At 35.8% G+C, this 20259-nt stretch overlaps 1 protein-coding gene across 1 annotated transcript in view; it reads left to right on the top strand.

The window, feature by feature from the left end:
* The window catches only part of LOC118734095 (pituitary homeobox 2), a 224790-nt gene that overhangs the window by 22901 nt on the left and 181630 nt on the right, over positions 1-20259 (top strand). The window contains exon 2 of the mRNA XM_036463800.1: positions 13343-13521. Within this exon, the coding sequence (XP_036319693.1) occupies positions 13343-13521 (179 nt within the window). The remainder of the gene's footprint in view (positions 1-13342; positions 13522-20259) is intronic.

Below are 20259 nucleotides of genomic sequence, written 5' to 3' on the forward strand. Positions count from 1 at the left end.
AAATTTTTATATACGAAGTATACAAATATGCATTTCAGAAGAAAGGGGTTTAATCGCCTTTACAGCAATACCAATTTTTTAAAAATGGGTTAGTATTTTTTTTGTCTAAAATATTTTTTTTTTATAAAAAAAGGTATGCTTTCCTTTAAATGTGTTTTTTTTAAATTCTTATATACGAAGTATAAAAATATGCATATTAAAAGAAAGGGGGTTTAATCGCTTTTATAACGATACCAACCGTTTTAAAAATCGGTTAGTAATTTTTTTGTTTAAATTTGTTTTTTATAAAAAAAGGTATTTTTTCCTTTAACAGGTCTATTCTGCACGTTACCGAAGATTTTGTAACCGGAAAATTGTATTACCAAGAAATGTTACCAGTTCTTGTCACCGCGATTCTAGGTACGTTGGTAATGCAGTTAAAATATTCAGCAATTCAGCTATGAAGAATTGAAGAATTGTGCAAATCCTGGCATTGCATATTTTACGGGGCAATCATTTGTTACCAGCTTATGAGATGGTAACAAAATTTACCGGTTACAAGAGTACACAGAATGCGAAAAGGGTTTAAAAATTGACAGGAACTTTATTTACCGGTTACAAACTCTTTATTACCAGCGCAGAATAGACCTGTAAATGTGTTTTTTCTCTCATTTTCTTATATTCGCAGTATACAAATATGCATATCAGAAGAAAGGGGATTTAATCGTCTTTACAACGATACCAATTCACAGTGGCCAATTTTTCGAAAAAGCTGGCCAAAAGTCGAAGCGTGGTACAACTGTAATCAAACCTTGTGTATTCGTCTTTATTTTGGTTGCTGGTTTTAAATTTCACCACATAATTTCGAAATTCAAAATGGCGGATCCATAATGGCTGCTGTGTACGCTTAAAATAATCTGATTGTTAGCAAAACTAAGGTAGTTAAGTATAAAAGTTCATGTTTTCTGCTTTTTTTTTATATAATGTGATGTCGCGGTTAGCAATATAAGCTATCATTCCGCAAGGCCTGGGTTCAAGCCCAGTTTCCGACCAACATCCAAAAATAAGAAACAAACAAGTTTTTTGTAATAAAGGCGCCCTTTGGCAGGCAATGGCAAACCCCCGCCACGAAGAACAGCTTCTCCCCTTTGTGCGCCAACATCAAGGCGCACGCCACAAATCGGAAGAGAAGCTCGGACAAATACTAACGAGGTCTTAATGTTTGTTTCTAAAAATCTTGATGTTCAAATTTACACGGAAACTGCAGGATTTTGAATGAATCAATAAACAAGACATACATATTTGTTGGTACAGGAATATATTTTTAAGATAACAATTTTATACACCGTCAGACTCGCAGTCATCTGAAGCTCATATCTATATTTTCTGATGGCAATTCCGCTTCCGCATTTATAACAGTTCATTATAATTTAATGGCATCTGACGTCAGTTTATGATTTTGTTTTGGTGGGTTTAAACGTAAACATGAAATGACAGGGTTCGAGGATACAAGCAGCCGATATTTTTTAATATCCTTATTCCTTGGCTCTTGGGCTTCTTCGGAAAGTGGCGCAATTGGCAGGGGTGCCCATTCAAAATGAGAGGCCCATGGATGAGCACTCTAATATAGTAGTACTTTCTGACATCATTTAAATTCTAAAAACATCCAATCTTCAAAACATCAAAATCTTGACAGAAATAATTTTTTACATAATTTAAATCTTTTAAATATAAAAAAATTAAGAATCGCGTATAAAAACTGATGTCCAAACTACAGTGGCGGCTTGTGGCAGGTGGTTTTAACCAAGGTGGATGGGAAAAACTTCAATATATTTTTCAATTTATTCAAATAATAAATAATCTAGAAATATTCAGTATTTCTTACAGATTATGTACTTAGAACTAACTACAGGGTGTCTTATAGCTAAGAGTTACGCTAATAATTCATTTAATAATGATTAAAAGCTAAGCTTGGAGGAAGAAAAATCGATAGCCAAAGAATTTGAAATGGAATTAAATTCTTTCAAAGCTCTCAAAATAGGAGCATGAGATGCATAAGTAGTTCTAACCCGTTCTACAAAGAACAGATCACTACTCCGAAGGCTTCTTTGAGGAATATGAAAATAAATGCGCTCAAGAAGGAAAGGAGAGTCAGTCACTCCACTTACGATGTCAAACACAAAGGAGAGCGAAAGGATAATCCTTCTACTATGCAGAGATTTTAAATTAATTAGTAAGCACCTAGCACTATAAGAAGGCATCGGATACTCGAACTTCAAAGACCTAAGAGCGAAACGAACAAAATTCTTTTGAACGCGTTCAAGCCTCTTGATATGGCAATCGTGATACGGTCTCCATATAAAGACTGCATATTCCAGCTTAGACCGAACGAGCGCAGTGAATAGTAATTTTAAGGTATAGGGATCAGTAAAGTCAGACCAAAACCGTCGAATGAAGGCTAGTATAGAATAAGACTTGGCAATAATGTAATTTAAATGGCTGTGAAATAAAAATTTAGAGTCAGAAACAACTCCAAGATCTGCAATTTCGCCAAGAGTATTTAGGCGTGCATTACCAATAAAATAAGAGGTAGATATTAATGACCGCGATTTGGAGAAAGATACATGAAAGCATTTATTAATATTTAAATGAAGACGATTCTTGCTACACCATGCAGCCACGTTATTGAGATCAGACTGTAGCTTGATTGCATCAGAATAACTCGAGATAGTGGTAAAAATTTTCAAGTCGTCAGCATATAAAAGAAACTTAGATGAGGAGAAACATTCAGAGATATCGTTAATAAAAAGAACAAAGAGCAAGGGTCCTAAGATACTACACCAGACGAAGCAATAAAAGAACGGGAACAGGTGTTGTCAACAACAAGAACACATTTACGGAGAGATAGGTATGATTTTACCCACTTTAAAAAAACGGAATGAAACCCCAAGTTTTGCAGCTTGGAAACTAAAATTGAGTGACTGACTTTGTCGAATGCCTTCGAGAAGTCAGTATACACAGTATCGAACTGTGGGCGATTGTTAAAGGCGGACATACAAAATTCTAAAAAAAACAGCGAGATTAGTAACTGTTGATCTGCCAGCCATAAAACCGTGCTGCTCGCAGGAAATTAAACGCTTTACTGCAAAATATAGTTTCTCCTTGATAATATATTCAAATAATTTTGAAACAGTAGAGAGTTTGGAGAAAGGCCTATAATTGGCAACATCATTCTTATTACCACTTTTGTATATTGGGGTAATGGAAGTCACTTTCCAATCGTCTATAAACTCACCACAAGCGAGAGATTTATTAAAAATTAATAAGAGCGGATACGCAAAAGCAGAGCAATTCTTAAAAAGAAAAGAGGAGACACCGTCTACATCCATTTGCGGCGAATTTTTGATATGCAGGATGCCGTCTAACACATCGTCCAGAGTCAAAGAGAGGGAACCAAAATTGATAGAGGAATCAGCTTTTGCTTCAAAATTACCAGCTGATTGCGAGATAGGTTCAAAATTAGAGCAGAAAAAGCCCGCGGAGAGATCTGCCGCCTCTTGGGTGCAGGAAGCATTAGTCTCATTGTAAAACATTTCAGATGGAAGACTTGAAATAGACTTTTTCGATTTAACATAACGCCAGAATGCTTTGGGGTTTGATTGGATATCGTGCTCAAAATTACGGACATAATTGCGTTGAAGGGTATTATTCAACGATTTAAACTTTTTTGAATATTGCATGTACTTTCCTTTATTAGCAGGGGTATTAGACAATCTGCATTTTTTAAAAAATGTATTCCTCAAATTCTTTAGCTTATTTAGTTTTCTGGTATACCAAGGAATTTTATAGCATTTCTTACGTATAACTGGTATATGCTTACAGAAAATATCATTAGCTTTCATCTTAAAAATATCAAAAAATTTGACCACATCATTATTATGATATATATTGAATCCCAGTCTAATGAAAGAATTTCATTGTTAACAATGTTAAAGTTGCAGCGTTTAAAGCAAAAACTAGGTCTTTGATTTTCAACACCAAGACTTTTAAAATTATAAAAATCTAGTTTAATAACAAGAGGTACGTGATGAATACCAGAACCAGACAATGGATCAAGATATTCATTTACAGCAAAATTCAAATTATCATTAACGAAAATAAGATCTAGAATTTTAAAGAGTTGATTTCTAAAACTATTTATTTGAATTAGGTCTAAACTTAAAAAATTATCTACCAAGTAAGATTCAGAGAAGCTATTAACATCTTTTGGGATTAAGGCATGGCTGTTGTCCATATACGACCAATCAATATTACCCAGATTGAAATAGCCGAGAATACAAATGTTACAGTCCGGATGGTTGGAGACAACTGCTGATATATTATCAACATGCGCCTTATATAATGAGTCAACACTACTCGGCGGGATATATGACCCGCAAATTAAGATTTTGGATTTACCATGTACAAGGACGCATAGTTGGTCCAGAAGTGAATCCATATTAGCCATGCGCGTGAGGGATGAACGGAAGCGACGCTGAACAGCGATTAGCACTCCACCTCCTCTAGAAAAACCAGTTTTCATTGCATCACGATCCTTTCGGTAAACAGTGAAAAGATTCGAGTCGAAATATTCATTTTCGCAGGATTCAGCATTTAGCCACGATTCAATTAGTACAAAAATGTCATAATCAAGTTGAGCGCTCAGATTAAAAACTGCTTTTGACTTGGTTCTGAGTCCAGATACATTTTGAAAATAGATCTTTAGAGGCGTAGTGTCAGCTTCAGCAATATCAGAGGCGCTTACGGTTCCTGTTGGGCAGCACCTCCCTTTAGAAAAAAACGGAACGGACGAATCTTTACGTTCATCGGCCAGATATTAGCATTAACAACCTTATTAAAACAGCAGTCAGATACGCCTAGTTTGAAATTTACTTTCTTCAGATCTTCAAGATTTGCGTCTTTTTTCACCAACATGTAGCACACCAGCCATTTGGGACGGTAGGAGAAAACGATGAAATATGCAGCCACTTCATGTTAGAAACAACACTGAGTTCACTGTTGTTGTTAGAGCCAATAACTAAAGGTTGTTTTGGTTTTCTCTGTTTTCTATTAGTAACAGTTTTCCACTGAGAAGCAATAGCAAAAGGCTGCGAATCAGAGTTTTCAGTATTAGCGTTTGAAGCGTTTGGTGTATTAGAGATAAGATCATGTCTTTGGGAAGTGAGTAAACTCATACTTGGACAACCCTTACGTGTGACCAAATTGAAAGAAATTTTTGAACGTGGAAACGCAAAGTAGCCCAGCAAGCAGAGAAACGTAAATATTACTGAGTGCAGTGCAATCTCGAACAATTTTCGTATCCGGGAACGAACAGGACACGACTACAATTTTCGTTAATTCACGTATTCAAAATCGGTCAAAAGGCAATGCGGTTTTCGTATCCAGAAACGAACAGAAACGACTACAGTTTTCGTTCATTTTCGTATCTGGAAAACGTTCGAATATGATGACGTAATTTGAAAGCAAAAACTGTATTTAAGTTTTTCAAGTAGCAGTGCAGAATAGTGTGCTAGTATTTGCTAGCTTTCTGAAGGTGCCGTGTTCGATGCCGTCAGGTACTTCCTTAATTTATGTTTTTCCGAACTATGAAAAAACATCTGTCAAGTGCAGAAGGAAAGCGCATTGAACAAAAAATTCAACCAGAAAATTTTCAAAAAAACAGACAAAAACGCATCCGTTTCAAAACATATGTTTCTGCTACATATTTTCCTCCACTTTTTTTCCTTTACGGATCCATTTCCGGTTTTTTTTTGCTGGCTGTGAAGCGAACAAATATTAGTGCTCAATTTGGTTGCATTTCCAAAACATTTTTGCCTACCAAAAGCTTCATCAGACCAATCAAACTACCAAAGGAAAATGAAGCTACCAATTTTGGTCCAATTGGACCAAAACGGCAACGCTGGCTGACTGATCAGCAGTAGTAGGCAGAGCATGAGAGCCAGATGAAAACATGAGTGACTGAGCAGATGTAGAAGAGAGCATCTCAACATCATGTGCTTCGCCACCACCACTAATAACAGGCCCATCACCAGCAGCGTCGGAGGATGGGAGAATGAGAGACTCCACAACTTTTTTCGGCTGCACACCCAAAGCACTACATTAAGTATTAGAATTTTTGATGCTGGATCTCTCTCCAGGCGTGGTAGAAGCAAAAGTTTTTTTCGATACGGTTTGCAAATGCAGGTTATTACGGTCATCGACCTTAGCTTTGGAGCGCGTACGAATAACGTTGGTCAACGAGTTAGAGTTGTTTAACTTTTTATTGCTGTCAACTATGATATTAGCACTCAGACCTTTAAATGAGCTAATGAACTCACTGAGTGCATTTATATTCTTTTGGGCTTCCTCAACGCTCATATACGAAGTAGCAGAATGGCCCAATGCACAATTATCACATTGAAATAGCACATTTTTATTCGTTTTCAAAATGTTTAATGCACCAGAGCTTAGTTTTGCACATTTAATATGAGTTTTATTTTTACAGATGCCACAAAAAAAGGTGCTCTTCACCTTCACTTAAAGTGGAGCACTTAACACAGTTCATTATATTGCCAAGATTCAGACAATATTAAGCAATAGATATAGATAAGCGGAGCGCAAAAAACACGTCTAAGCACCACGGCGACTGTTAACACTGAAAAAGAAAATTAGACCGCCCATCTCGACCACTCTCGTAACTATTTTCCAAATCCATCATAATGAGTAAACAAAAAAAAAATCAATCCGTGAATATCTACGTCTTACGTCAGTTTTTAGATGGCGTGACAATGAAAAAACATGTTTTACATACTCTAGATTACAATGTCCATGAGCGGATGCTTGAAAACTGTTATCTTTTTTAAAGATAATACCACGATTTTAACAACGACGAAAACTCTAATTTACGAAAAGTTTAGAGCGAATTGCTAGCAACAGTCACTTCGATCTCCTGTAACACTAAATTCCTTAAGAGAATCGACTTGTTGTCTCATAACGATACGCATTAGAGCCCTCCTAACAATATAAGATGGTTATGCATACGAATGCACCAATTTTTTTTTTTTACTTTTGGCCAGGGTTTTCCAAAAATTGGCCACTGTGCAATTGTTTAAAAAACTGTTAGTAATTTTTTTGTTTAAAATATTTTTTTTTATAAAAAGAAGGTATTTTTCATTTAAACGTGTTTTTTCTAAAATTTTTATATACGAAGTCTACAAGTACGTATATCAGAAGAAAGGGGTTTAATCGCTTTTACAGCGATACCAATTTTTCAAAAATCGGTTAGAATTTTTTCATTTAAATGTGTTTTTTTAATTCTTATATAGTATACAAATATGGATATCAAAAGAAAGGGGGTTTAATCGCCTTTATAACGATACCCACCTCTTAAAAATCGGTTAGTAATTATTTTGTTTAACATTTTTTTTTATAAAAAAAGGTATTTTTTCCTTTAAATGTGTTTTTCTCTCATTTTTTTTTATACGCAGTATACAAGTATGCCTATCAGAAGAAAGAGGATTTAATCGTCTTTACAACGATACCAATTGTTTAGAAAACTGTTAGTAATTTTTTTGTTTAAAATCTTTTTTTTTTTATAAAAAGAAGGTATTTTTTCATTCAAATGTGTTTTTTCTAAAATTTTAATCACCTTTACAACAATATACATTTTTTTTAAAATCAGTGCAAAATTGTTTGCAATATAACGAATTTAATTTTTCGAAGAAAGACCTGAGCTTTGACCCCTTATAGCACCTGTAATATAAGTTTGCACAAAAAAAAGGACTAAGTCTATATTTTTAGGTTTTTAGTTATTTACATGCAATAATTAAATATAATTTTTTACCAAAGGTCCTATTTCGAACTTCGAAGGCCCATATCTCGTTTTCGGAGGCCAACTTCGAAAAACGGAGAAATTTCTGTTTTACCTATGACTCAAGCTCTTAAAGAAAATGGTATGGTCCAATATCCAGAAAAAATGTTGATTTTGTCGTACAGTGATATTATTCATAGTTTTCAAAAGTTCATTTTTGACAGCCAAAAGTATCAAAACGGAGCATTTGTGAACAAAAATTTATGAAATCTTAAAATTTAGAAAAAAAGTATCAAAATTGGACAATTGTATCAAAACGGCAACGCTGTTCCCTATATGTATGCTGCTCTATATTATTTGCTTAAATCTAATGAACAAATTTACCGTTTTAGTCATAACCGTCATAATGCATACGTATTTACATATTTGGCTAATTCCATCGCTGTCAAACAGGTACTTTCCGTTATTTAAAACTACTTTTCACATTGACTCCGAACGATGTTAGTGATTTTCAAATTTGCCGCTCTTTAGCTGCTTACCATAAGGTTGACGGAGAGTGAATTGCCCAAATTACTTAGAATGAATTTTAACTTGATGAAATTTCACCTCGATTAATATAAAATTTGCATAAATTATCCCAAAGCTGAATATTCATATGACCGCCAGGTCACCGACTTGGCAATTCGACGCACCTGAGCTTTCGGTTTACACTTTCTGCCTCAATTTCGCTATTATGAAAGTGTGTGCATATCATGGATTAAGCTTGTTGTTGTTTATGTTAACAGGACACAAAAACAGCTCTTACTTCCTACTTTACGAACACTGCTCTCCTCTGCCTCCTCCTACTGAACTTTCGTATATGTATGTCCATATGTTTGTATGTATGTGTGTATTTATGAAAGTAGCGTCTTCGACTGTTTGCGTATCTTGTGGCCGCAGTGCGGTTATTCTAATTATTCATAATTTTAGGGTCAGCATTTGGCGGACGCTTAACGCCTTTGAATAACTATTTGCCGGCATTTTGCATGTCACTTTAAAGCTCCTACCTGTTACTGTAAATTAATATACATATACATACATATACATATGGACAATTCTCAATTAGTTCGAACTTTCGCATGACTCGCCAGTTTTTATTCGGACACATAGTTTTCACTGGTTTATTAACAAAAATCAGGTTACATATGTTACGCCCCCTTTCCACTTAAAAAAAAAAAAACGCGTTAAAAACGTAGTGTGCATTGCTTTAAAACGTTGCACCACGTTGGATTTTGTATTCTAGCAGCTGAAGAACGTATACTAAAAATTTCAGACATGTGCTCGCGATTTAAATATAAAAAATCTGTTCTCGATAATTTGGGCCCCCACTAACTTTTAAGTTATTTCTTATGTATATACTATATATAAAATCATTCACTCAATGCTAACAAAATAATTTGTAAATTTTCTTAATTAAAAAAGTGAGTATGTGGATCATCCGGTTCTGTTTCAAGTTATTCTCGCTAACTTCAAAATAATTCCACTTAAGAAGAGTAAAAACCTGGCTGTAGTCGACAATAAGCGAAAATGGATTGAACGGTAAACTAATAATTAAATTTATAGTTCAATTGTTTATTACTTTGTCTTTACGCTTGTGTCTTCTAAGTGTACATTAGAGCTGTAAAACAATCGATAGTCATCGCATTCGATGTTTTCGATAGTTTGCATTGAAACTATCGATAGTATCGGATAATTTTAAAATGCATTGACGAAGCTATTTATATAAACTTTTTAGTTTTGTTTAGTTCCTGAATAATTAGCTAATTGTTATATAGCGATTTTCAGTACCGTTGTCCGTTCTCTTCGATTTTTTAAATATTTTAAACTGATAATATAAAAACCTAAAATTCCCAATCGTACGAAAACAAATCGCTTGTAAACGTAAAGAAAACTGTATGTATTACAAATAACTTTCATCACCGCAACCCCGACTACGCCACAGTATTTTTGCGCAGAACTCACTCCAAAATTTACCGAAAAGTCCATATTTCAAGCGTGTGCTACAAACCGTACCCCAACTTCTACATGATTAATTACACAGGCCGACAAAATAAGACCGATCTCCTTACCCAGAAACCAGACTATACTTTCCCGAAGGTTTTTGGTGCGCTGAATTCAAATCTGGCCACAGAATTGCTCTATCACATCAGGATTTTGAGATATTCTAACCTATAAGTGCAAAAAATGCCGTTTTTGCCCATTTTTGAAGTTGTGTATGCAAGCCAGAGTAATTTTTCTCAATAAAATACAAAAAAGGTGTTAGTTAAAGTACAAGTCTTTCTCTTTGAAATGGCGTTGAGTTTGCTCAAATATCTTTTTGCTTCGCTGAGATATTACAATTTGAAGTTTACCGATGAACGTGAACGTGAATTGTTGGTAAAAACGTTGGACCAAATGTTAAAAAAAAAAAAATTAATTTTGGGCGGGACGAAGTCCGCAAGGTCTGCTAGTAATAACACAAAAACCAATTTGGTTTTTTTTTAACTCGTAACTTCAATTCCAGTTCTGCTTAGATACAAAAATTTAAAACCAAAGGTTTGTCTCTACGGGAAGACATTGGTGTTATTGAAGAGATTAAAAATAATTAACTCAAATGGAGGATAACGAATATTTGAAAACAATTAAATTCAGTCCTGAAAAGAAATTAAGGTTCCATATCTTAGTGTAATACATCCGCATTATTTTTAATAATAGTAAAAAAGTGACAACTAAATCGATGCACTAACACCACTGGAAATATGAAAATTTCGAATTCCGTCCAATCCTTGAAATAAACTGAATAAAAACAAAACATTAAACTGTACTTAGATTTTTTGTTGTTTTTCGAGCATATTTGGAAGCATATTTACTAATCTTTTAATGTTCATTAGGCTGGGTCGATTTTGTATGGGGGAAAATAAAAGTCATTTGACCGCATTGTAATAGTAATATTATGATGTCTTAGGTCTCAACCAATTGTTATTGGCTACGAAAGATTAATTTAAAACTTATCTTTAGCCCGCGCAATTGAATCAAAGTGCATGAATTTCGAAAATGAGACTTTGGCTTGTAATATCTATGGAATGCGTTATTGTTATAAACAGGACGATATATCAAATTAAGGGCTATTAAATTTAGAACCTCACGTTCATTTATCATTTTTCAATAAGTCTACACGATTTTAAGATATTAAAATAAAAAATAAGAAAACTATGATTTTCCCATATGAATTTTCAATTCTTCATTACTTCAGCAACCAAGTGAAAAATACAAAAAAGTTGGACGAGATTTATTTCAAACCTTTTAATGTTTATATAATATTAAAATGACCATGGACTTGGTCACGCCGATTTGGTCAGTTTTCAAGATCGTGGTGAATGAATGTATTGTCAAAGATTAGGAATCGTTCGACAAGTTAATAGTAGTTTCAAACATATAAGTATTTACATACATTACAATTAGGTTGAGAAACGCCTATTTTAAGTCCATTTTTGCAGTCTTAAAAACTGGTGCGGAATGGTTTCATTAGTCGCCGCAGAAGCACATTTTTCGCGGTTTCTAAATTTGCCGTTATATGAAAGTAGGGGACGTGCAATAAGTGTTTAGATATACATAAATATTTTAGTTAATTCCATTATGTGAAAAAGTGTCTGTAGGTAAATCCAATAGTTTTCAACATATCCTGGGAAATCCTTTTGAGGACTCTCCAATTGGACGATATTGCTTTGCATTCAGCTTGAACGAAAAAAGTCACTCGCTGGCACAGTTTTCTGTAATCCGGTTCTTTTATTTAAAGGTTATTTATACAATTGAAGAGAAATTTTTTTAGAAAAAAAACTGGAAATCCACTTAAGCTTTTCGATATAACTTTGGTAAATGTTACTCGATCGGTGCGTAATAATTAACAAATTGAAGGCGAGACTTAATGTTACTGATTTTTGATAATAATATGACTAAAATAGTTCAGATTATAAACAAATTATTTTAAAATAAAAAAAATCTTGAACAAAATTTTTTATCATTTTCTTATATTTGCAATTTTTATATTGTATGCATAAACATAAGTAAACCAATTAGTGTGTCTAGAAGTTGTGCCTGTTCAGTGTTTCCATACTAATTTGCATAAACAAAATTTTTCCGCGATGATGGAAAATAATGGCTATTCTATTAGAGCTACCGAAATTGTTCCTAAATTTGCAAAAAATCGCAAACTATAGCTAATATTAAAAAAGGATTAGAATATTTGGAACTAGCGATCTAAATGCACGCCAGCAATATTAATGTTGTTCTTTACATCTTTTGACTAAAGGCCAATGCAATTATCAAGAGAACAATTAAAATTTTCTTGAAAATAGATGAGTTTGAGATTAACGATAAGATAAACGGCTACGCGAAATGATACTTGACTTTATCTTTTGCGGTAAAGGATTCATTATCTAATAATATGCACCAAAAGTTTTGGCTAAACCCAGAATTTTTAACAAGAATTGGTCTTATTCGACTAGTGTGCTGTGGGTCACTTGGCGGTCGATGCGCGGGCTCTTACAATTAAAATGAAAGACTAATATTTCGCAGGCTTGTTGTTGACTTCATGATACAATATATTTTCACTATTACCAAGGGATTTGAGAAAAATTAGATTTTCGACCCGCCCTAATGTTCATCTAATGTTCTTTTAATGTACAATAGTGTCTCAGAGGTGGTCCCATACTAATCTGGTTAAGATCCGATCAGTGGATGATGATATGTATATATATATATATATTTTTTTTTATATGAGAATACTTGTAAATCAAAGAAATGCAAAGAATTCGAATTTTGTGTGCGTGGCATGCATTAAAAAGGTATTGTAGGTATTGAGGTTAAATTGTTTTGAAGTTGCACTTATGAAGGTCAGTCACACAGTGTTATTATCCCGACGAAATCCTTGACGGTGATACCGGGAGGGGAAAGGTACATGCCAGTAGGAGGTTTAGTTTGGGTTAAAGTCTCACACTAACGGGGTTAGGCTTTCGAAGCTTCCTTCTCGTAAAAAAACATGTGCTGTGAAAAGTTAATTATTTAAATCGACGAATAGTTTTATATCAACTTTTGTGAACTTCTATTTATGTGTTTGTGTACAACATACCTCTATTATTTACAATAATTTTAAGCTATAATAACAATTTTTTAGTAATAATTATTGGGTTTGAAAAAAAAAATAATTTTAGGGGGCCCCCCCCCCCCCCCTAAATTTCGTTCTGGCTCTACGAATTATTGTCACGAATATTTGTTGTCATCTCATGCTAATATGATTTTGGTGAATAAATGTTTGTATGTTTGTACATATGTACAAGATGCCAACATACATATGTACATATGTAAGTCAATGCATTTTGCATATTTGTATAAACGAGTACTTGCATTGTACATTTGTGCATATATAAATTTATATATTATTTATTCCATTTCGCACATCTCTGAATCACTGAATTAGAGTTGAATTTAATTTTACAGCGGAAGGTGCATTTAAGAAGCTAAAGCCAGAACCTAATACGGGCCTCTCGACGGCTTCCGGCAGCGTTACGTCGCCCGGAAACGGTTTATCATCGTTAAGTCAACATGCCAGCCATACACCGACCACAGCATCCTGCCCGACGCCAGCGAGGCGAAGACATCGGACGACGTTTACACAGGTCAGTTATGCAAATCTTGTACAAATCAAATCTAATCTAAATCTAACCTAGGTATGTATATACACACATGTACATACGTATTTATATACATACATAGGAACATGCCCTGTAGGAAATGTATCTAACTATCAGTTAACTTGAAGTTGATTGGAGAGGAACTAAAGGTCACTGTTATCTGTATATTTTCTTTGAGGAAAGCTAAGTATATTTCTATAGCGATGGCCACGAAACAGTCAAGGGTGGTTATCCCTGCATTAGAAATCAACTAACTTGTAACTAACCACTTTTGGACATAAAATATCAATAAGAAGAATATAATTTATTTACTTTATTTAACAGTACATATTTGTTTACATATTCTGCTGTAAGTGGTCCCACATTCGAATTCCGTCAGAAATAACTTCAAAATGATAATACAAAATTTCGATCTTCAATTTATTTGTCCTGATTTCGAAAAAAGTATTTGTGAAGTGCAGAAAAAAGTGTATTCAAAGTAAAATTTGTATGAGTTGAAACTTGCTATGTGTTAATTGCACAGTCGTCGAAGTTTCTCACATTTTGCATGTGAAAGCTGAAAATTAAATGTACAACTTTACCTTTTTAACCGACTTCCAAAAAAGGAGGAGGTTATCAGTTCGTTGGAATATTTTCTCTTTTTTTATGTATGTTACCGCATAACTTTGGACCACGTCAACCGATTTCGATAATTCTTATTGCATCGGAAAGGTAGTGTCCCATACTAATCTGGTTAAGATCCGATCAGTGGATCATGAGATATATATATATATATATTTATTTATTATTATTTATCGGAGTTGAAGTCGGTTTTTTTTGCTAAAAATTACTTGTTTAATAATAAGAACAAATGTATAAATTCTCACTTCTCGTACAATTTGAAAGTAGCTCCGCGTGGAGACCTCCGCCCCGTTCAGAACGAGTTCAAAAGTTCAGAGGGGCAATTGCCACTTCGTAGGATATCGCCATCTTAAAAACTATATCGTCGATGTTTTTGCAATACCGCCCATCGACCAATTGCCGCCTATTTTACGGCACTCCAATTTCACAGGATAGCGAAAAACCGGGGTTTCTTTGAAGGCATTGCCTTGATAGCCGGTACACTGAGGGAAATAATGCATAGTAAATATGAATACTTTATATTTGATTATCGTTTAAAAATGTTCGTATTTAAAAATAATATTTTCATACAAAATTTATTACGCACGTATTTGACTGTTCACATCTGAGTATGTACATGTAAGTGTACATATGCACCCCAATTTGCCGGATTGAATCGCTTTAAAAATTTAGAAAATAGGCTATTTTACATCCAAGTACATAATTACAAATATTTTAACAGGAAACAGGCTCAATTTTTGCTTTTATATTAAAATAATAATGATGTCTTGATATAAGCATTTGTAAGATAGCTTCGAAAATGTATTTTTGCCGGATTTAATCGCTTTAAAAATTTAGAAAATAGGCTATTTTACATCCAAGTACATAATTACAAATATTTTAACAGGAAACAGGCTCAATTTTTGCTTTTGTATTAAAATAATAATGATGTTGCAGCCACAAAGTTTTCGTGCAAATGAAAATGTAGCTGTCAAACTACCAAATTGCCGGCAATAGATGGCAAGATATAAGCTCTGATATATATTGCTCTTGAAGAGCAATGAGCGGTCTCCATTGGCTATTTATATTCTATATCTTGTGGAGACGGGCAGTAACGTACATTCATATGTAAATATGTATTTATGTATGTATGTAGGTTGCAAAATTTTTTTTATCCATTATCATTACAAAAAAAAATATAAAAGGCATTAACTAATCAATATGTATATACATATATGTACAAGTACATACATATCTAAATTTAACAGGTCTGAAAGCGTAGCATTTGTGGTGAAAATAACAAAATTATTGCCAAGTGCTGCCTGCTGCACCAACAGGCATCGCTGGCCACATGACTGCCTGCGCAACATTCCCTACATTCGTAACATTTATTAGCTTGCTCGTTCACTCATGGATGGCCATGGCCGATCGGTGACCAAAAATACAAGATCACGTAAGAACGCGACGTTGTATTTGTAACTGGTTTTGAGAAAAAAGTTTGCGAAAGCGGGTTCGTCAGCTGAGCGTTTGTTTACATAACAAGCACCACTATTTTACACTTTTATTCAAGTAAAGAAGAGTTAATTCAACATGACAACACATTTTAAAGCATTTTGTTGCATCATTTTACCTAAATTGTGCGTTTAAAGTGGCTGACAATAATTTTGGCTAATTTTGGTTTTCGTTGTTTTCTTTGCTTTGTTTACTTTTCGCTCGTTTTCCAGTGAAACAAGATGGCGTAGAACCCGCTAAAAAAATCGACTTTTTTCACTCTTTTGTTCTTACGTGATCTTGTGTCTTTCTTTCGTGCAATTGAAATACTTATGACTTAGGGTTTTTTATGTATGTGTTACTTAAATTTATTTATATTTTACTTATATGTATGTACATACATATACATATAGTAATTTAGCCTCATTTATCAAAAATTCAATTAACGCACATGGCTTGGATGCATTTATCCGCGATGTGCACACTGCAAGCATCAACACAAAATGAGGTTGTTGTTTTTGTTTCCAATGCGATGCTCGCAAACCACGCTACAAACGACGAGCATGCTCGCTGAAAATCAAAATTTTTTGATTTTTGGCGAGCATGCGCACAAACCGCCCTACAAACGACGAGCATGTGCGCATGTGCGCGGATATGCGTCGCTAGGAGATGATTTCCAGTGTTGCCAGAACTTTTCAGGGCGACCGGCTAGATTGGACAAAAAAAAACGGCTAAAAACGGCTAAAATGTTTCAACCAGAATTAAATTTTTTTTTAAATATGTACATAAACCACAATTAGAAAGACTAGTAAATGCATTGAATTTTTTTTTTTGGTTAATAAAGATTATTTATACGTAGCTAAGCTGTACACCACTTTATTTTTGTTTAACAAAGGAAACTGTCGTTATACGTAGCTAAGCTTTACATCAGAAGTCATGTTTGTATTCTTCTTCTTCTTCTTTTTTTGGCGCTGTAACCACCTAAGCGATTTTGGCCGAGTTCAGCAAAGCACGCCAGTCGTTTCTCATCCGTGCCAACTGACGCCAATTGGAAACGCCAAGTGAAGCCAAGTCCTTCTCCACCTGATCTTTCCATCGCAGTGGGGACCTCCGTCTTCCTCTGCTACCACCAGCGGGTTCCGAGTTGAATACTTTCAGAGCTGGAGCGTCGGTGTCCATTCCAACGACATGACCAAGCCAGCGGAGCCGCTGCATTTTAATTCGCTGCACTATGTCCATATCGTTGTAAAGCTCATACAGCTCATCGTTCCATCGTCTGCGGTACTCGCCGTCGCCAACGCGTAAAGGACCGTAAATCTTCCGCAAAATCTTTCTCTCAAACACCCCAAGAGCCGCCTCACCGGATGTTGTCATTGTCCATGCTTCTGCGCCATATACCAGCACGGGCATGATGAGTGACTTATAGAGCGTGGTTTTCGTACGTCGAGAGAGGACTTTACTCCTGAATTGCCTACTCAGTCCAAAGTAGCACTTGTTGGCAAGAGTGATTCTACGTTGGATTTCAATGCTGACATTATTATCGGTGTTAATGCTGGTTCCCAAGTAAACGAAATTCTCTACTTTCTCGAAATTGTAACTGTCAACAGTGACGTGGGTGCCAAGGCGCGAATGTGCTGACTGTTTGTTTGATGACAGGAGATACTTCGTCTTGTCCTCGTTTACCACCAGACCCATGCGCTTTGCTTCCCTATCCAACTTGGAAAAGGCAGAACAGACTTCGCGGTTTTTGTTACCGATGATGTCGATGTCATCGGCATAAGCCAGCAATTGCACGCTCTTGTAGTAAATTGTTCCTGAGCGGTTCAGTTCTTCAGCTCTTATTATCTTCTCCAACATCAGATTAAAGAAGTCACATGAAAGGGAGTCGCCCTGTCTGAAACCCCGTTTTGTGGCGAACGGCTCGGAGAGGTCTTTTCCAATTCTGACGGAGCTGGTGGTATTGCTCAACGTCATTTTACACAGCCGTATGAGTTTTGAGGTGATGCCAAATTCAGACATAGCGGCGTATAGGCAACTCCTTTTAGTGCTGTCAAAAGCGGCTTTAAAGTCGACAAATAGGTGGTGAGTGTCGATCCTTTTCTCGCGGGTCTTTTCCAAGATTTGGCGTATTGTGAATACCTGGTCTATGGTGGATTTGCCAGGTCTAAAGCCACACTGATAAGGCCCAATCAGTTCATTGACGGTGGGCTTCAGTCTTTCACACAATACGCTCGATAAGACCTTGTAACCTATGCTTAGAAGGCTGATCCCGCGGTAGTTGGCGCGAATGGCGGGGTCACCTTTCTTGTGGATTGGGCAGAGCACACTTAAATTCCAGTCGTCGGGCATGCGTTCATCTAACCATATTCTGCACAAGAGTTGATGCATGCACCTTATCAACTCCTCGCCGCCGTACTTGAATAGCTCAGCTGGCAGGCTGTCAGCTCCAGCGGCTTTGTTGTTTTTCAGCCGCGTTATTGCTGTACGTACCTCGTCATAGTCAGGCGGTGGAACGTCGACTCCGTCATCATCGACTGCGGGCTCGGGTTCTTCTTCTCCACAACTTTCCGTGCTGCTACCATTTAGTAGGGCGGAAAAGTGTTCCCTCCATAATTTAAGTACGCTCTGGACATCAGTTACTATGTCGCCATTATTGTTCTAACAGGAGTGCGCCCCGGTCTTTAAACCTTCCGTAAGTCGCCTAACTCTCTGGTAAAATTTTCGGGCATTCCTCCTGTCGGCCAGCATTTCAAGCTCTTCGCACTCACGTATTTCTGCCTCTCTCTTCTTGTTGCGGCAAATACGTCTCGCTTCCCTCATCCGAGGCTTTGCCTTGCTTCTTCACTGGAAGTGGTTTTTACGTGGCGGGTGCCAAGCCCAGCGCACAACCCATTGATGGGACGGGGGTGGTTTCGCAACCAAATACACGTTTATATAGCGAGCCGCTTGCTCCAAGCAGACACCCGCTTGCAGCCGCACCTACTGGTGAACAGACGCTGCAGACTTCAGTGAGCCCTTAACCGAATAAGTCAGAGTGGCCCCACCGAAGCTCCCTCTCTTTCTGCCGTGACCGAAGGCTCCACTCGGATTGGTTACCGCATCTCGCACATGGGTTGCTCACGTTGCCCAGAGTGCGCGAACGAGGACGCAAAAGTCGGGATTGAGTATAGCCATGCAACTGTAACTGCATACCCAGCGCAATGACTATACCCCATTGTATTACTTAAATATAAAAACAGAGATAAATTACAAACTTATGGCGTTTTCTTTTCTACTAAACAATTTTGCCTTGTTATAAATATTGGATAATTTTCAGTAGGTTGCTTTTTGTCCCGCAAAATGGCTATATTAGCTGCAAGTATGGCACTTTTGCTTAGTCGGAGGGCAATATTTTGAGAAATGAACAGGTAAAGCTGTGAAGTTTAATTTATTGACATTCGTTGTTGTTGCCGACCACTTCACTTTTAACAAGTTTATGACATTTAACTAAAATCATGCCACCAAATTCACTAGCAGACAAATTTTTGTTTCTTAAAAAAGTAGAAAAAAAAAATTTGAAGTTAGTGAAGTTGGATGAAAATATTAAAAGTGTTGCGCGTTTCCAAACTGCCCGAATTCGGTACACCTGAGCAAACGTTCGAATATAAAGTTTTTTGCTTTTCCGAGGTAGGGTACGTAGGTTGATAACAAATTGCTGACGCAAAATATCTTTAAACCTCTGTAAGATGTACCATTATCCGTGGAACAGGAAAGAGGTCGAGTTAAAATGATGCCTGCAACTTGTAAGAGGACCCATTTTTGGATTCTCGGAATTTTCTGATAAAGATGTGGTGCTGCTAAAAATATATATACAAAAATGTAAGCACGAAACTATGTATTTGTCACAAGAATTATCCACATAAGATGATAACTACTGCAGTTTTATTTTATAAAATTTTAAAAGTATGTTTGCACCATGTATTGTCTTCCCACAGAGTTTTGCTCCACATCGAAATTCGTGCTCTTTTATTTTCTAAGTGTAGCGAATAAAACTTCACACTTAAATTTAAGACATTCATAACAAAAATTTTATGAAGAAAATTCCCGCTGCGTTCTCGCAAATATAAACTGGGACGCAAAATTGAAGCAAGTTTTGCCTATTTTTCTTTAGTTTATTTAATATGTATTATTTTTTATGAATATGTTGCTCATTACTTAACAAACAACATATACTACAAACAGATTTCACACTTAGTGTAAAAATTATGAAAATTCTGCAAAATTTCAGCAAAACTTGTAACTTTTTAATCTGCTAAAATGACGCGTCCCAGTTTATGTGTATTTGGGTCACTCGCTTAAAACAAAAAACATTGAAATCGGCTCACTTTCTGATTGTTTTTCAATTTTATATAACACAGTCCGACATGAAAATTTTCTCAGAGGTAAGACTAGCCATTTCTAATAGATTCTGGAGCACTAAATTTGTAAAAATAAAAACTTGTATATTTGAATTTTAATAAAATAAGGCGAAGAGCAAAATCGGCTAAAAACGGCTAATTTTTTTTTTTGCATAACGGCTAACAAATCGGCTGCCGGCTAAATCGAATTTTTTCCGGCTGTTTGCTGTCGCAACCGGCTAAATCTAGCCGGAAA

This window comes from Rhagoletis pomonella, unplaced genomic scaffold, assembly GCF_013731165.1.
Source record: "Rhagoletis pomonella isolate Grant_MI unplaced genomic scaffold, Rhpom_1.0 Rhpom_scaffold_00002, whole genome shotgun sequence".
In the NCBI taxonomy this organism is placed as follows: Eukaryota; Metazoa; Arthropoda; class Insecta; order Diptera; family Tephritidae; genus Rhagoletis; species Rhagoletis pomonella.